Source organism: Saccostrea cucullata, unplaced genomic scaffold, assembly GCF_032062105.1.
Source record: "Saccostrea cucullata isolate Sc308-1 unplaced genomic scaffold, CSIRO_AGI_Scuc_v1 ctg366, whole genome shotgun sequence".
Taxonomy (NCBI): Eukaryota; Metazoa; Mollusca; class Bivalvia; order Ostreida; family Ostreidae; genus Saccostrea; species Saccostrea cuccullata.
Window position 1 is genome coordinate 446272 of NW_026931480.1, and position 18769 is coordinate 465040.

The following is an 18769-nucleotide window of genomic DNA, read 5'->3' on the forward strand; positions in this document are numbered from 1 at the left end:
CCATTCAAGGTGCCCCCCTAATAAAACCGTCCTAGTCAAAGCGTCCCCTGATTTTAGTCAAAGCGCCCCCCCAACATATTTTTATAGTGAAAAATACCGCCCCCAAATAATGGTCAAGGCATCACCTAATTTTTGTGAAAGCGCCCTGTATTTTTCTATAGAAAAAATTTGTTTCAAAACCTTTCCCAAGCAATGGTCAATCTGTGAATTCATCACTGTTTTACAGATGAATGATTCTGGGATGTACACTCCTAGATTATTAGTTTAATGTAAGACTTTGACTTACTTAAGGACAATATAGGTGAGCTCTTTAATGTCTGATTACCTATGTTTTTTCTAGTACCCTGTTCGTCCTGGTAGAATGACTTATGATGATGTAGACATTCTTACTGCAAGAGTTAAACCAGTTCAGAAGAAAGTGAGTGAGAAGTAAAGTAACTATTTCTGTTATTTCTTCTACAGTGATGTGACTTGAGTTTAAAGTAACTTAATGATTTTTATTTTTCTATGTAATTTAGGTAGAGATTGAAGCAACGATCAACACTAGGAGTCCTCATTATGCCAGAAGCAAGGGAGAACAGATTGCATTGAATGTTGATGGTGCCTTTGGTTCTTCATCAGATTCAATGTATTCTAGGTAGGAATGGAAATATATCCAGTTTTTATTAGGTCACCTGAGTAAACTCAGGTGACCTATTGCTATCTGTTTTCGTCCGTCGTCGTGCGTCGTTCGTCGTGCGTCGTGCATTAACATTTGAACATTTTCAGCTTCTTCTCTGCAACCACTGAACCAATTTCAACCAAATTTGGCACAAAGCATCTATGGGTGAAGGGGAACAAAAATTGTGAATTTCATGATCCCTGCCCCCCTGGGGCCTGAGGGGTGGGGCCAAAACCACTAAAATTAATGCAATCTTTAAAAATCTTCTTCTTTACTCCTGGACATCAAGCAGTCAAACTGTTTGCATGATTGTAATCAGCAATGAGTCCTCTACCAAAATTGTGAAATTCATGGCCCTGGGGTCAGGGGTTCTAGTGCTAGGGCGGGGCTAAATAAGAAGTTAGTGAAAATGCATTATTTCTTTGAAAATCTTCTTCTCTGCTCCTGGGTATTAAATAAACCAACTAAGTACATAGTTATGATGAGCAAGAGTGCCTCTACCAAAATTCTGAATTTTATGGCCCCAGGGTCAGGGGTTCTGGTGTTAGGGCGGGGCTCTATTGTTTATATAGTGAAAATACATGAATTCTTTGAAAATCTTCTTCTCTGCTCCTGGGTATTAAATAAACTAATTAAGTACATAGTTATGATAAGCAAGAGTGCCTCCACCAAAATTGTGAATTTTATGGCCCCAGGGTCAGGGGTTCTTGTTTTAGGGTGGGGCTCTAATGATTATATAGTGAAATGCATGAATGCTTTGAACATCTTCTTCTTTGCTCCTGTTTAATATGCTAATGATCTAATTACATATTTAAGGCCAGGATTTATTTTATTTTCAGTTTTACAAACCCTCCGCTCAAGGTTTTGAATTTTCAGAAAAAAATAAAACAATTTTTTTCTTTCCGATGTCAAATTTGAGTCGGGATCGAGATTTCAAATTTACGAACTCGCACTTCCGGTTTTACGATGAAACGGTGGGTAAATAAAGCTAGATCTTAGAAGATAGCTTGGTTTAGTGTAAAATTCATCGATAAGAGTGCCATTCAAAACGTTTCACCCGTTCAAAGGACAAATAAAATGCTGACGACTTTGTTGCACAATGACATGCTGGTGAGATAATTATGTATTCATTTCAAAAGTAACTGTAAATTATTTTCCTCCCCCAGGTTTTAAACTGCCCGTGGTAGCTATTGCATATTGCCAGGGACATTGTTTAGGTCTCTGTTATAGCTTACAGTCTAAGCACCATTTTTCGGAAAAGGGTTGCTTATGCATCAGATGCAATGAATAAAACTATGGGAGAAGTGAAGTCCATTTGAGGAAGAAATAAACAATAACCTGAAGAAATTTAAAAAAAATTCAACTATTAAAAGGCAAGAATATACAAATATATACAGGCATGTAGTATCATTTGTATCAGCCAGAAAAATTATTTTACACTTAATTGAAAAAATGTTGACCCTACTCCCCAATACTCCCTGTCTGTTTTATGATAGGAATTATAATTTTAGGCATCAAGTAAATTTTAGAACAATGTCTACACATTCACCTAACACATATTAAAAAAATGAAGATATATTGAAAGACTTTTAAAGAATTGATTTTTTAAAATATATTTTGATCAACATCACAAAATTTATATAACTGGCCCAAACTGACAGATGATGAAATAAGCAATTAAATGTTCTACTTTCCCATTTTTAAGCATTATGTGTCCAGTGGTAAGGAGCCTATTAGGATAGCATTAAAAAAAGAATGTACAAATGTTAATAATTGATTTATCAAAAAAAAAATTTTTTTTTCCTTCTCCTTTGGGACTTTTTTATTCTCATGTTCATAACTAAACCTAAAAAAAAAAATGCTGGCCTTATAATGAAGAAAGGGGCCTCTGTCAAAATAGATAATTTCAGGGCTGCTGGGTCAGGGGTACCAGGGGGGCACTTTGACTAATAAAATAAATTAATGCTTTGAAATCTGCCCTTTGATAAGCAATGGTGCCTCTTTCAAAATTTGTGAATTTCATGGCTTTTGGCTTAAAACACGAACCAAATACAATCGCTGGAAAGTTGTTACATGATACTCAGGTGACCTATAAGGCCCGTGGGCCTCTTGTTTGAAAAATAGATTGTTTTGGATCATAAAAAGTGTTTATTAAACATTGTTGAAATTGTCCTTATTAGTATTCAAAAAACAGAAAATTTTGATTTTTTAGCTCACCTCAACGAAGTTGGGGGAGCTTATGTAATACCCTCGGCGTCGGCGTCGGTGTCGGCGTCCCAGGTTAAGGTTAAGTTTTTTGGAGCAGTTTTCTTTTTAAGTACTTCTATGTCCTATATTGATTAGACATGCATGGAAGATGGTTCTAGTGTGTTTCATTGTATCAGTCAAAGTTTCAGATGCTGCAATTTCAGCAAAGGAATGACCAGGTTAATGTTTTTGGAGCAGGTTAACATTTTTGGTGCAGTTTTTGGTGTAGGTTTCATTTCCAAGTAACTATAATCCCTATGTTGACCAAACTTGCATAGATAATACATCTAAGGATGGATACTACTGGGCTTGCTTCGGATGCTGAATCTGACCTACATTTTCCGGTTGATTGAACAGGTTAAAGTTTTTGGTGTAGGTTTCATTTCCAAGTAAGTATAATCCCTATGTTGACCAAACTTGCATGGATGATACATCTAATGATGCATACTACCAGGCTTGCTTCGGATGCTGAATCTGAGCTACATTTTCTGGTTGAGTGAACAGGTTAATGTTTTTGGTGCAGGTTTCATTTCTAAGTAACTATAAGCCCTATGTTGACCAAACTTGCATGGATGATACATCTAAGGATGCATACTACTGGGCTTGCTTCAAATGCTGAATCTGACCTACATTTTCCGGTTGAGTGAACAGATTAAAGTTTTTGGTGCAGGTTTCAATTCCAAGTAAGTATGAGCCCTATGTTGACCAAACTTCCATGCATGATACATCTAAGGATGCATACTACCGGGCTTGCTTCGGATGCTGAATCTGACCTACATTTTCTGGTTGAGTGAACAGGTTAAAGTATTTGGTGCAGGTTTCATTTCCAAGTAACTATAAGCCCTATGTTGACCAAACTTGCATGGATGATACATCTAAGAATGCATACTACCGGGCTTGCTTCAAATGCTGAATCTGACCTACATTTTCCGGTTGAGTGAACAGATTAAAGTTTTTGGTGCAGGTTTCATTTCCAAGTAACTATAAGCCCTATGTTGACCAAACTTGAATGGATGATACATCTAAGGATGCACACTACCGGGCTAGCTTCGGATGCTGAATCTGACCTACATTTTCTGGTTGAGTGAACAGGTTAAAGTTTTCATCAAGAGATGAAAATTCTCAAATTTGCTTCATATGCTGGATTTTGATTACATTTTCATGAAGAAGAACTAGTTTAAATTTTTTATGTAGGTCTATTTCAAAGTATCAGATCAAAATTGCTTAAATATTTTCATTTTTGGAATGTACACTTTTTGTTGGTTAATTGTGTGAATTTGCCTTATTTAAAGACAACATTCGTTGAGGTGAGCTCTGTAATCTCTGATTACCTATGTTTTAAATTGAAGGGTGATTTGGGTAATTTTTAAATTAAAGAAATACTACAATAATGTTAATTATGACAAGATTGAAGTAGATCACATGTTTATTTTTAGGGGTGGATCACATGTATTTACCTAATGCATTGCAATGCTTGTTTCAGTGACAAAATGGATAAGCAGGTGCTGACCTCAGTTTCTACAGGAGAAAAATCTGGCAGATATGCTGCAGGAATTTTCAAAGATGGTAACTTGACAGTTTAAATTGTAAAATATAACTGATTTTATTCATTGTATTGTTTCATTAGAAAACTAAGATTTAATACCCATTCTATACAATTTTGCCAAGTCCAAAATGTAATCCTTAAATTTGTTTTCATGGACATAACTCTTGTGTATTAAATCCCCCCCCCCAATTTTATAACATGTATTGCTGTTTACTTCTAACAAAATCTTCAGTAAATTTTAGACTTAAATAAATGTGTGAAAAATATTATGAATGATTTAACTATGTGTATCACAGTATGTTTTATGTTGTTTATTTACAGGAGAGCTACATTTGACTCCATTGAACGCCATTATTCAGATGAGACCCAGTTTTAGTTACCTGGACAGAGCAGATCTAAAAATAAAATCTGAAGTGGGTCCAGCAGGAGATGGGGGTCAGTCTTTTTTTTTTTTTTTTACAGAACTTTCATTAAAACTGAATACCTAGTTGCCACAAAGCATCTATGGCCATGGGAAGGAGATTCAATTTTGTTTAAATGAAGAGCCTTATCCTCTTTCAAGACCATACGGAGTTAGGTGGGGCTAAAACAGGAGATCTGTTTTACATTGAAAAATCTGGAAATCTTCTGGAAAAGAAATTAAGGCCCAATGGTGTTTAATGAGGCCACAGTTCTATTAAGAACCTTAGTCAAAGTTAATCAAGGTTAATCAGGTTAGCATTGTGGCTCAAGGGCTTTTTTTGTTGTAGGTGAGTCTTCCCAGGATGAGGAGGAGGAAGTGAAGCCGGTCACGGTCAAGTTTGCCCAGCAGGAATCGGAGGAGGCCAAAGCTCGCCGGATGGCCTCTTTCAACTATCTCCAGAAAAAACAGCAGGAGGAGGCCTGGCAGCCCCTCAACTACCACAGCATTAGTGTCAGTGTTATTTATCATAGAAGTTAAATCATTGTAATTATATACATGTAACTAAAGTAAGCATATCATATGTAAGTGAAGTATTGTTTAACCCTTGAAATCTAAAATATGGTTAGAGCTGTCCAAAACCCTTGAGATATTCAAGTGTTTTAGATAAGTAATTATATTGAGAGTTATTAAGGGAGGCAATGCACTTACAGTAGATGTAACATAATCAACATTCAACAGTACCATTTCTTTATATTGGCAAAATCCTGTTCTCTTTTTGATCCATGAAATTTCATCTATGCTATATTAATTTGTGGATGTTCCATACTTAAATATAATGACTTGATCGATATATGAAAAATTGGTAGCTTAATCCTATTGTTTTATACATTCTCTGCATGAGTATATTGGTTTGTTATTTAATATTTTTGTGTTGATTTATCAGAGTGGTAGGGCTGAGTCCGAGAGGCTTCAGTTGTATGCTGGGAAGGGTGACGAGTTGTCAGAATTCCAATTACAGCCCGGGGAATACCTACAGGCCCTCATGCCTGAGACAGACCAAGCAAAAGAGTAAGTATTCTCAATAGTTTAAGTTGATGTGTGTAACCAAAGTATTTTATATAATCCACTCTTTAACGTTGTAATGTATTGCAATGTTAAATACTCATGGTAAAGTAATTTCGTATGAATTAGATTGAAGTAATGGTTTCTCATGCTTTTCATTCTTCAAAATTGCCTTCATTGAATTTCAGGTGTATTGAAATCAATTTTAGTCTGTTGAATTGGTTTAATATTAAATGCAGTAAATAACTGTAGATTGAAGTATATACCGGTACATGTATGATAAAGTCCATAGACACAGTTTTCTGTAAGAGATTATGTCAATATTATTAACAGAGAGATGCCTGCAATGCCCAGTAATGTGTTGTCTCTGATACAACTGAGAACCATGCCCCTACAGGACCAAGTCAAAACATTATTAACAAATGGTGAGTAGTAATGTGTTGTACATATACAGTGATGCAAAATTGTGTAGAAGTTTTCTATTTTTAACATATCAGGTGGACTGGTGTTTGTCATCTTGAAAGTGAGTCTGATTTACATCTTAAAAATGTCTGTGGATTGCGTATTGCTGGGTATATTTTTTAATATTTCTATTTTATGTAAATTCTTCAGCCAAAGTAATCCGTTTTAGCCAGCTGCTGGCACTGCTTCCTCAAGGTGTGGACGCTACAGCTGTTCTCAGATCTCTACAACAGGTGGCAGTATTAGTTCAAGGTTGCTGGGTTGTCAAAAGGTTAGTCTAATAAATGTCATATGAAAATGAATTTTTGAAATGAATTCAGTGAATGTTTTACCCAAGTAGACTGTCAGGAACATGTATGCATATTTACTATTTGAATATGAAAATTAAGGAGTCTTCATAATGGTATCTGAAAAATATTATGATGTCACTTAAAATGATGTATGCTCACTTGTGAGTGGACTTTTATTTTGAGAAAAACTTTCTTCCATGCACTCCAAACTGATTTTTAAAGAATTCTTAGTAATTAATTTGTCTTTCAGATGGTGAGCACTCCAATTTTGAGGATGGGATTTTCTCTCTCTTCTTAATTATGCAACACTTGATTAACAATTTTTAAATGTTTATATGGGTATATGAAATATACATACTGAATTTCATATTATACTTTTATGAACAGTGAGATTCTGTATCCAAAAGAGGCTACCAGTCCCCACAGTGGTGTGTCAGCAGAGCATCTCTGTAGAGGTAGAGACTATGTGGTAAGTGTTTAGTGTAGAGATAGTTATTGTGGTAAATTACCGGGTACTGAAATTTCAGGAATAATTTTACCTGTATTTAACTGAGTAGAGCTAAAATTGTAGTGTCTTTGATAGCATCATTAGTGTTCTAATTCACCCAGACTAAAAATTCATTACATAATAGAATTATTTATACATTAATGAATATTATATTATCATACACTGTGAAATCACAAATATTCTTGGGGGTTTAATTTTCATTCTTTTCGAGGTATGAAGAGGCCATCGAATTCATGTTCATCATGAAATTTAAAATGTTACATGCATAACCACTGAACCATTCTTCATCCACGAATTCAAATCCCCACAAGCTAAGAGTTTTTACCCACACCACGAAATTTTGACCCCACGAAAATATGTGATTTTACAGTAACAGTATTGAATGCACTTACTTAATCACTTTTAAATTTGAGAGATTCAGTTCTTGTAAATATTTCTCTGTTGTTGTTTTTTTCCCCAGATGTGGAGGTTCACCCAGTCTAGACATGTCACAAGAAAGGATATAGCTTCCATTGTCAAGGTACGATGCTGCATTCAAATTTCTTTGTAATCTTTTTATTCATGTTTTCTGCACTTTATTTCAAAATTGTAAATGAAATAAATATATTTATATTGTAGCTACCAGCTGAGGATGTCAAAGATATCCTTGAACAAATTTCACATATTCGAGTCAATTGTGGCTGGGAATTCCTGTTTACATATGACTTAGATTTTACATGCAGGTAAGGTGAAATATACCATTTAAAACCAAGAAAATACTTGTGAAAAGGATTACTAGTATTATTTTTGAGTCTACTCACAGTCTCTATAGTTTTTAACTTTACTGTTAAATAAACTTTCATAGAAACTTATCATCAGCTTCATTATATTAAAACCAGTGAATATGTATAGTCAAATTTCATTTTCTTAAACTCCTTGGAACCAAGAAAAAACAGATATCCGAAAGTCTGAAATATAGAGGTTAATATGCCATATGTTTAATAAATAATAATAATCACTTCAACATATCCATCACATTTGAGATATCAGAGTTCAAGATGTCAAAATTCAGCTGTATACAATATGTTTGCCAATAGAGATGTAATTTTCTGAAAAAAAACAGGTATCCAGATATTGTTCAAAGACAGAAAATGTTATGGGAAGCTAAATACCAGGGTCTGGCCAAACTTCTGAAAATCCCCAAGGAACATGATAAGAAGTTCAAAGACAAAGGTACTTTGGTATACATGTAGTTAAAATGAAAATAATCAAAGCTATTAGTTTTGTTTAGAAGACTTTGCAAGAGGGTTATTTTTGCAAAATTTCCAATTCTGATTGGAATAAACATTTGACAAATTTTACTTTATAATTCAAACATGGATTATTCATTAATGAAAAACAATGCTGCAATATTTTAGTTCTTTATAAAGAAAAAGCGAATATTTGATTATGAAATATTCTTATGAAATAATGTGAACAAAACTTATTTTAAAGAACCACCCATTTCACCGGGGGAAAAGCCAGCAAGACGACGCAGAAACTCCTCAAGGTCCTCAACAGGGACCCGCAGAAAACGGACATTAAGTGGTCGGTCTTTGTCCGACTACAGTGACGCTGAAATGGATGCCATCAAACAGGATCTAGAAAACCATGACGACTTTTCTTCCAGGAAAGAGGAGCCAATGGAAGTGTCCTCATCTAAACTTTCAAACTTTAACGGTACCCTAGAGGTCACCCCTGATTCTAACTGTGATACTACCAAGGGAGAAAACTCCTCCGATTCTCCCGAATTTAAACTGGAAATCCTCAATTTTGTGAAGGAGAAACTAAATACAAGATTTGTGGTTAGTGCAAGTGAACTTCAAAGATTATTTCAGATGCATCTGGCTCAGAGTCCCCCAGGACAAATTCTGGCTACAGGGGTGTCGGATAAAATGCTGGAGGAGTCGGCCCTGAAAGTGGGAGGGGTGCTACTACAAAACCAGGTCAGTCTCACAAAAGTAAAGATAAGTACTATTGTAAATATTAAAAATAGCAAAGTTTGTTTCTATTTTAAGGTGATATGATGGTTGCAAGCATTGATTATAGAAAAATAAAATAATGTGGGGTGCACCTATTGTGTGTTCAGTTGTATTCATATGCAGAGTTAAAAAGCATGATGACTTGTGTGTCACAATGTTGTACATGTACATGCAGTAGATAGGAAAATGCTTCATAGATGTAAATCTAGTAGTAAAAAAAAATATACCAGTATCATTGTATACCATAGAACTGTTCCAAGGAAGAAGAACTTTTTTTAATATGGAAAACAAATCTAAAGTGAAGAAAACATCCTTTTATGATACTGAAATTTGATTTTGCATTGAGGAAATATATGTCTTACCATTTATAGGTGATACTGTGTGCAGAATATTTATTTGTATTCGTAATGATAGTGTATATCTAAGTGTGTTCTTTGCAGTGGCCACCAAATTCTCAACAAGAACCCATATACGCCTTACCAAAAACTGGAGATAAACTGGACCCTGTATGTTTCTACCATGTCTACTTTTAGTATTACTTGAAATTATCAACAAGTTTACATATCTATAAAAACTGTTGTCTTAAAGTTTATTATTTTGTATATTTCAAATTGAGTGTGTGTTTATTTTACAGCGAATATGTCTTGGTATACAGTTTCTGTTTTGTTTTAACAGGCCCGTGCCGTATTGTTGAACTACTTTACCTCTAGTCATAAAATCAACAGGAAACAGTTTATGAAGCTGGTAGAGGAGCAATGTGGGTTAACTCTCTCAGAACAGGACACAAAACTCTTACTCAAGGTGAGTTTACAAGACAATAGCTATAAACATTCTGTTGCTCAAGTCGAGTTACCAGCCAAGAGCTGTAAAGATTCTGTTTAATAGAGTTACTAAGCAACAGCTGTAAATATTCTGTTACTCAAGGAGAGTTACTAGGCAACAGCTGTAAACATTCTGTTACTCAAGGTAAGTTTTCAGGCAACAGCTGAAAAATGAACATTCTCTATTTAAAGTTTACTTGGTAGGCCAGCTACTACCTTGACTACTGGGTAAATGAAAATATTAAGTTGTTAGTCACAAAAAGAAATTTCTTCAGATTCCCGTCAGAGATTGTTGAAATGTACATTCAATTTCGTTATGTGTAAAGGGTAGTAAGATGCTGGTCTTTATCTTTTACAGGACTACTGTGGTCAGAAAGGCAATTCCTGGATGTTGAAGGGAACTATTCCTGCCACATGACCCCGGCTGTTTTATAGTTGTACTTAATCTTGCTTTTGTTAGACTGTTGTTGTAATAAATTATGAGATGATAAACCTTTGTCAGTTTTAATTTCAAATGAATGTAAGGAATATTGAGAAATGTATCATAGACACCCCTACTAATGTTATTGTTATTTAAATTTACATCACGTGGTTTCTCTTGAACTAGTCAAAGGTCATTAGGTTCGCAGTAAAGGAGAGTGTTTACACCTATAGTCTGTTTTTTCTGTATACAACTCAGATCTTGACAAACCAGTTACGAGCAATTCCTTTATACAGTTAAAGATACACATCAAATGTTAACAAGATTTTCGTCATCATGGTTCAGGAACATTTAATACTTAGGGTTCCATTATCCAATAAATCCATCCGGGCATGGAAGGGGGGGGGGGGCTTGGAGTTATTTGGATTTCAGAGCTAGTGCTATAAGTATATATTAAATTAATATTAAATGATACAAAAATATTTTTTTATGAGTACTGATCATGAATTACATGCAATCTAAATGACTCAGAAACTCAAAACCTGGATCCCTAAACATGTCAAGTTGGTTACACATGCAGGAAATTACCCCCCCCCCCCCCTTGAAACAAACACAAGTTCTTCTCTTTTTCACAACTTCATTTTATTTGGAAAGGAAGGATGAGACCCATCCATCCTGCCTCTCAATATTTTTTTCTCCCATTTTCATACTTCTTTATTTTAAACCCTATCTCTAGGGTTTAATAAATTTTCCAGAACACTTAGGATATTTTTATTGAAGGCATGGATGGGGAGAGGGGGGGTTGTTAAAAAAAAACATGCATGAAAACACACACACACACACACACAAATCTAATTTCCTAGTAATACCTAGAATGATTTAGCATACTTCAAAACATAACCCCTTTAAATGTAGCTGACTGTTACATGTAGGTGTCATTTGATCATGTTCTTACACATACTTAGTATATCCCTGCCCCCAATGTCAAGTTTGGATAAAAATGTTCACATTTCTTCACATTGTGCCTTTTTCATAGACCAAAAAGCATTTAAATAAATATCTAGAACATATACATGTACATGTAAGCTCTTTTTACACCCAGGACCTGGTTGTATCAACAGTTTAAATATTGATACAACTGGATCCAGTTCCTTTTAACTGAGATCATACTTGAAAAAAGATCCAACAAGATGTTTTCTAAATATATGTTTTACCATATAAAACATATTTCTGTATTTTAATCTCACTCTGAAATATTTTAAACCCCTAGCTGTATTAGCCAAACACTTCTGGCGACAGCTCCAATGATATAAAAATACTTTTTAATATTATCACAGTTTATTTCAACATCATTAATACGTGTAAGAAAAGCAGATTCCGGACACAATGAGGACATATAAAATAAATTTATCTCTTTGCTTTTTGTAAAACAGTCATGCATATATCATTCTTAGTTTTTTTTTTTTTTACACTGTGAACAAGGGAAATAACTCTGAGGGAAGATCAATTATTTTCACAGACATACATGTACATATATCAATGTGATTAAAATCAGATCCTTGATCCGCTCCTTTGTTTTTTCATTGTCGCTACACGAGGTAGTGACAATAAAAAAACAAAGGAGCGGATCAAGGATCTGGTTTTAATCAGATTGGTACATATATTAAACACATTTACTCTGCTTGAATTAAAATCAACAGAGTTCAAAACAAGACCTTTCCCATGTTCCAAAATTAAATTTATAACATAGAATGCACAACAAATCTAAGGTTAAGGGAGATAGTTCAATAAAAAGCAATATGAGCCACAATTCAAACTTCATAAACCTTGAAATTTGAAACTTTCATGTTAAAACATTTTTTGTGTAAAATTGCAGTTCATTATTACAGTATTTCAATGACAGTAAAAGAAAATATTATAATCTTCTATTATCCATACATGTATTTACATTAGAGAGTCTTTTTAGGAAATTCTGATTGAAAAAAATTACATCTTTTATCCTTAAAAAAATTTGATTCCTACACAAAATCATTACATTTGATATAATCATTGCAAGCTTTATACAGTTTTAAAATAAGCCATTATACTTATATACAACAAAATACTTAGTATTCATTGTCAACCACTTCTAAAATTGGATCAGTATGTATCATTTCAATAACATTTCAACCAGAGAATAAAATCATTCAAAATTGATCACCATTATTTTGGGCTCATTACATTTGCTTCTGTGAGTATCTGTTTCATTCAGCAACTGTTCTTTATTTTCTGTGTAAAAAATACAAGGTCTCATCTCCAATCTTAAGGTAGTGCTGATATGCTGTCATCTTTTATAAATGCATGATCTGGATTTGAAAAAAAAAAATCAAACATCAATACAAAGATTATACATGTACATACTGCAGATTCCTTATTTTTTGTGAGTACTTATTATTGCAAAATAGCTTTTAAAAACATTAAATCGCAGGAATATATATTTGTGAATGGTCGGTTGATAAGGAAAATGTGCATGGGTTTCAGTACCATAAAAATGAAAGTGAAACATTTTATTTTGCAAGTGATGCTACATGCAAAATTGCAATAATGAATTCCTTGCATTTAATAAGGAATTTCCAGCATATCACATCAGTCTGTTGTTGTATACATAAAATTTAATAACTTTTAAAATAATCGCACAATAAATTGTGTAAAATGTACTCAGATTTATAATTGACTATAAGGCTATATGGACCATGATGCTTCTCTGAGACATGTCAAATGAAAGTAAAATACAACCATATTTTCTTTTAACATGTTAAACATTCTACACAGGAAAAGTGTGACTATAATCCCTAGGTGAGGGTCATTCAAAAAAGAAGTCACAATATTAAGTCAGATTATATTTCTGTGTAAAAAAAATATGCAGCCAGTGTCAAATCAGTATATAGGGGTGATTGATTGATTGTATACTGTTTAATGTCCCTCTCCAGAATATTTCACTGATATGGAGACGTCACCAATGCCGAAGAAGGGCTGCAAATTTAGGCCTATGCCCTGCACTTACGGCCTTAGAGCAGGGAGGGATATTTATAGTGCCACACCTGCTGTGACAAAAGACCTCGGTTTATATGGTCTCATCCGAAGGACCGCCCCATTAGTCGCCTTTTACGACAAGCAAGGGGGTGCTGAGGACCTATTCTAACCCAGATCCCCACGGAGTAGTATATCGGGGTGGATACAGGAATTTTTTGTGCATTAATTTGTGCCATATCTTGTCAGGAATTCCAGATTTTAATTCAAAAAATACTCATGTATCCACTCCTTTTAATGTGCAGATCTGAATCTGCAAAAATGACTGCAAAGTGCAAAGTTTTGCATGAATATGAGATTGTCATTTAGTCTAACCATTCTCCTGAAAATATTTTGCCTTCAATTGGTTTGGGACAAATATGAATGTACCTAACAAGAATCAGTTTTCAGAAGTACAATGTACATGTATTTGTAAGTTCTGAATAATAAGGGGTTGTTCAAATTTGTTAATAGTAATATCAAATGCATCATTCTTGAAGAAAATTGCTGATCTCAATCAAAACCTAAATGTTCTTTGAAAAGCTATCTTCCCATTTGAGATACAAATTCCAACATCCAATTCAAAAATACTGAACATCTTCCCCAATGTGACATGTACATTTTCTTCATATGTTCATTTTCGAATTAAATAAATAAGAAAAAAGTGAAGCATTCTGCCGATTTATCTATCATTTCATACAATCAGCCTCATAAAAAGATTTTAAAATTTCTTTGTGGACAAAGGGCATATTTTAAATACATGTCAGTTAATGAATGCATGTGTTGAACTTATCTTAATATACACTGTAATATGCAATATCATACCAAATTTTTGCATGCATGTTCAAAATCAACAACATTACCGTGATTACCCTGTCCAACATGTTCCATTTCAATGCCAGTTTCCTTTTCCTCATCCTTCCAGAGTTTTAAGAAGTTTCAAAATCCATGTCCATAAAGGTTTTAAACCTTCTTTGTTAAAAACACCTATAAATAGAGTGAAATATTAAGGCATTTGAAATAGTGTGTATTATAATGTTAGTTTCCATTCTTTGATGTCAAGGAAGTTAAGAAGGTCATGTATAATAAATTTATCAATTCAGAATACCGTAAATCTCGAAATTTTTACATCAATTTTATTTTGCGAATTCGGGTCAAAATGGTGTTGATTAATTTTTACGTGTCAAAATTTTGCGAATAACCATTGCTTTGTTTACATTTTCTTATTGGTAATTTATTTTTAAGACAAATATTTTTGCGAATGCAATGAACTCGCAAATTTGCTAAAAATTCATCTACAGCAAACATTTCCAGATTTACGGTATTGTCTTCAGTACTGAATTTTGTATTTGCCTGAATTAAAAAGCCATGAAGTAACAGAAAGCACTTACAGCTAAAAAATTCATTTGTGTTTTGAGAATTTTGAGATGTACATTAGATAAACCAATTTATTATATTTTACATTTTAAACAGTGAAATACTGTAATTTATTCATTAAATAAAATGATATTCTTTCACAGAGTGACAAATACCAGAAGTGCGAGAAAACTCCAGATTTTCCTTTCCATTACAAGGAATGATGTAAAAAATATTCCTTGGCCTGTTATAAGATTGAGGAATAAGGAATGTTGTAAAAAAGATTCCTTGGCCTGTTATAAGACTGAGAACAAGTTAATAAACCATTCTGACAGAGATAAAGACTGCAAACATTCCCCAAATATGTTAATTGCTGAAATTTATGTTTACAATGTTTTTCACTTTAAGCTGACGTATCGACCGCTCAACTATGACATCATGTAGCGTATGACTACATTACAAAAATGAGGTAGACAAAGGGAAAATCAAAGAAAATGTAATAAACAGAAAATTCAATGTTTCGTATTTGAATAATATGGAATTTATTTCACTAATGAGACAAAATATCCTGTCCCACACATGAAATAATTTCCATATTCAACTACAAAACATTGAATATACTCAATATACATGTACTTAACAAGAGGCCCATGGGCCAAATCGCTCACCTGAGTAGCTTTGACCATGCTGTTCTTTACCACATTCCCCCACTGTACAGTAATACATATTGTGACCCAACCCTACCACATGGGTCATAATTTGGAAAATTTAAAATCTACACTACCCATGGATGCTTCCACATAAGTTTCAGCTTTTCTGGCCCAGTAGTTCCTGTGAAGAAGATTTTTAAAGTATTTTCCTATATCTTTCAATTTAAAACTTGTGTTCCCTATTGTGGCCTCGCCCTATCCCAGGAGGTCATGATTTGAACAATTTACAATCTACACTACCCTAGGACAATGTAGGATGCTTCCATATAAGTTTCAGCTTTTCTGGCCTAGTGGTTCTTAATTGAGAAGAAGATTTTTAAAGTTTTTTTCCTACATATTTCTATGTAAAATTTTGATTCCCTATTGTGGCCCAGTCCTACCCTGGGGCTCATGATTTGAACAATTTACAATATACACTACCCTAGGATGCTTCCACATAAATTTCAGTTTTTCTGGGCCAGACAACAGGTGATAAGAGAAACTCACTTGAGTGTTTCTCCTCAGGTGAGCTAAAATCTTTATCTCTTTTGTCGCCCTACCTTTCGGGGCTTTGTACCCAATCCTCCAGGGCAATGATAACAATTAAATCTATATATGCTACTTGTTTACATGTCAAGACAGCATTCATGTCTGGACTATCCTTAGGAAGAGGCATTGCATTTTCTTTAAACCTTTTTTCTTATAACCTTTATCATGTTTATTCCCTTGTTCAAGAATACTTTGTGCCAAATTGGTTGAAAGTGGCCCAGTGGAGAATGTGAAAGTTTATATACAAAGATGACAACAAGGGCAACAATACTCACAATAAGTAAACGAATATACAACAGACAAATTTTGATCAGAAACTCCCTTGAGCCTCTGGCCCTAGGGACTTACAACTTTGACAAATCCTGCTTTGTGTGTATTTTGAAATAGCCTCTGTACAATTTTTTATGTCTCAGTGGACAGTTTCTTGAAGTTCTTGAACAGATTTTCTTATTTGTTTGTGATCATGACTTCATCCTGTAGATGATAGATTGTCCAAATCTCTGTACCACCACTGTGTTTCAATATATTAGGGGTATGACAGGCGACTGGCAGACTCAGAATATTGATATTCCCCATTTTCAAAAGTGAGTTATCTCCCCTCAAAATCGGAACTCTTCAACACTAGCATAACTTCCGCGGACTACATGTTACGATAATCCAACAAAATAGTGATCAACTTACACGCTGTATTTAAAAATTTTAAAAGAAGGAAACGGTTTGCATTTTTTTAGATAATAAATTATTTTATAAAGGGTCTGTTAGCCCCCCCCCCCTTTCTAGAAAGCTATACGAATTAGCCAGGCACCTAGCATCGTCTTTAAAAGGGGGGGGGGTTATCCAAAGAAATATTTTTTTCTTACCTGGAAAAGTTGGCAAGCAAAGAAAAACCTTGCCCAAAGTTGAAAAAGCTAATACTTATTTCAGTGCCAGTTCCTTGGCATACAATACTACATTTCCCTTATATAACTTTACCGTAGTATAAACTGAGTGTGTGTGTGTGTGTGTGGGGGGGGGGGGGGGGGGTGGGGGTGGGGGGGGGGGTTGACAACCTGTCTATCAATGAACATTTTCAATAGAAAAAGTAATATTGGGAAAAAATTGGGGGTTGGGCTAAACCCCTTGACCCTGCACCCCACCCCCCTCCGTGCGTACAGGTACAGAGAATATGTAAATGGGTTGAACAGTTGAAAATGAACCAAAGTTGTGAAAATTAATATTATTATTAGAATTTTTAATTGTGAATTCGATAAAATTACGGTACATATATTTTTTCACAGATGTACATGCATGTCAGTTACACGGAGTCTCTCTCTCTCTCTCTCTCTCTCTGATATTGTTTATTTACACACTTTGCAAAAAAAGAATAACTTATAAAAATAAATACATGTACTTACACTGAAAGGATTTTAAAAAAATAAATAACACTTGAGAAAAGATTGTTTTCAGTTAATTAACGAGAAATACGCTAGGAAATTATTGTATCAATTTCGTGTTTCTGCTCTCAATTCTCTGATCTAAAACAAAATGTGTATTTTACTCGGGAATATACATGTACATATGCTTAGATCCTACACTAAAACTTTGATTAAATGCAGCTCAGACTTTATACGACATATGTAACACGAATTCAGGTCGATGCTATTTTAATTAGTCTTTCTTCGTTACATGAGCGCATGAGATTAAATTATTCATTTAGAATTCCATTCAAAGTTTTAATACTAAATAGTGAATCAATTATTTTACAAATAGAAAATTCTAGAAACACGGTTAATTCAAATGAAATAGGCCTTTAATTGTCACCAAATGTGTTCTTAATTGTAAGTAAAAGTTCTATGTTATGACATACAATCGAGCAAAAACGCAGTTTCTTGGTATCGGTAGCGGAAGACGAACTACTGCTGTATATGCAGCAATTTCAGAGGTAAAACTGTAGATGGACATGTCATCAGTCTTCAAAAAATTCCTAGAGATACAATGAAATATGGCTGCAGCAGGCTAGATTAATTCGTAAAAACTTCATAACTAAAAATTTGTTCCGCACATTTTGTAAATAATGATGATCCGTCTGCAGAACATCCACTACCGAAAATTAGCTTTTTTGTTTGTGGTTTTTTTTTAATAGGCCTATTCGAATATGTATCAGCATTTTAATAGTAATTTGTTTCTTTTTTTTGTAAGGGGGGGGGGGGGGTCACACAGCACCTTATTATAGTACTACACAGATTAATACAAATCCAGAAAGAGACTATGAGTGGGCAATTTAAAAAAAATACGAATCAGTTAAGATTTCTTTTTATTCACAAACACAATAACATTTTTCCATATGACAGAGGCATACACCATGAACATGTTTACATCAAGAACGTCCGCGGAAGTGACTTTATTTATAGCGCATGCGTATTAAACACAGTAAAAGAGTTCCCTTCAGGGGAAATAACTCACCTTTTGAATATGGGGAATAAGAGACCTGAAAGTTAAGGCTCAGTGTTAAAAGTTAATCAACATGAAGGCAAAAGTTGTACAACATTATATATAAATTTGCATATGAAAAGTCAAATGTTAGATGCCAAAAGTAAATTTATTTGGTGTAGATGTTATTCATCATTTTCAAAGGTTAAATCTTTAAAATTTGTCTCTAAGTGATTTTGTCCCTCCAGTATAAGGCAATAACTTTAAATACCTAATATAAGCAAAGTTTACAAAACA

General features: G+C 34.1%; 1 protein-coding gene and 1 long non-coding RNA gene across 3 annotated transcripts; one reads left to right on the plus strand and one right to left on the minus strand.

The window, feature by feature from the left end:
• Positions 1 to 344: 344 nt before the first annotated feature.
• LOC134232731 (DNA-directed RNA polymerase III subunit RPC5-like) lies at positions 345 to 10492 on the plus strand. The gene is made up of 16 exons (XM_062714718.1): positions 345 to 418; positions 519 to 637; positions 4392 to 4474; positions 4776 to 4889; positions 5204 to 5367; positions 5801 to 5925; positions 6253 to 6344; positions 6532 to 6652; positions 7059 to 7140; positions 7640 to 7699; positions 7798 to 7901; positions 8282 to 8391; positions 8653 to 9143; positions 9620 to 9685; positions 9855 to 9980; positions 10359 to 10492. The coding sequence occupies exons 1-16, from the start codon at positions 362 to 364 to the stop codon at positions 10416 to 10418; spliced, it is 1974 nt and encodes a 657-aa protein (XP_062570702.1). The 5' UTR covers positions 345 to 361; the 3' UTR covers positions 10419 to 10492.
• Positions 10493 to 11868: 1376 nt separating this feature from the next.
• LOC134232732 (uncharacterized) lies at positions 11869 to 16626 on the minus strand. 2 transcript variants are annotated; one of them, XR_009984837.1, is made up of 4 exons: positions 16412 to 16626; positions 14996 to 15069; positions 14333 to 14456; positions 11869 to 12766 (listed from the first exon to the last, which is right to left on the minus strand). It is a non-coding gene; the product is annotated as an uncharacterized LOC134232732 (long non-coding RNA). The 2 variants fall into 2 exon arrangements; XR_009984838.1 differs by lacking the exon at positions 14996 to 15069.
• Positions 16627 to 18769: the final 2143 nt, after the last annotated feature.

Coding starts and splice junctions, on each gene's coding strand:
- LOC134232731 (XM_062714718.1), top strand. CDS start 362: ATGACTTATGATGATGTAGACATTCTTACTGCAAGAGTTAAACCAGTT. Junction 419..518: donor TTAAACCAGTTCAGAAGAAA/GTGAGTGAGAAG, acceptor TATGTAATTTAG/GTAGAGATTGAAGCAACGAT. Junction 8,392..8,652: donor TAAGAAGTTCAAAGACAAAG/GTACTTTGGTAT, acceptor CTTATTTTAAAG/AACCACCCATTTCACCGGGG.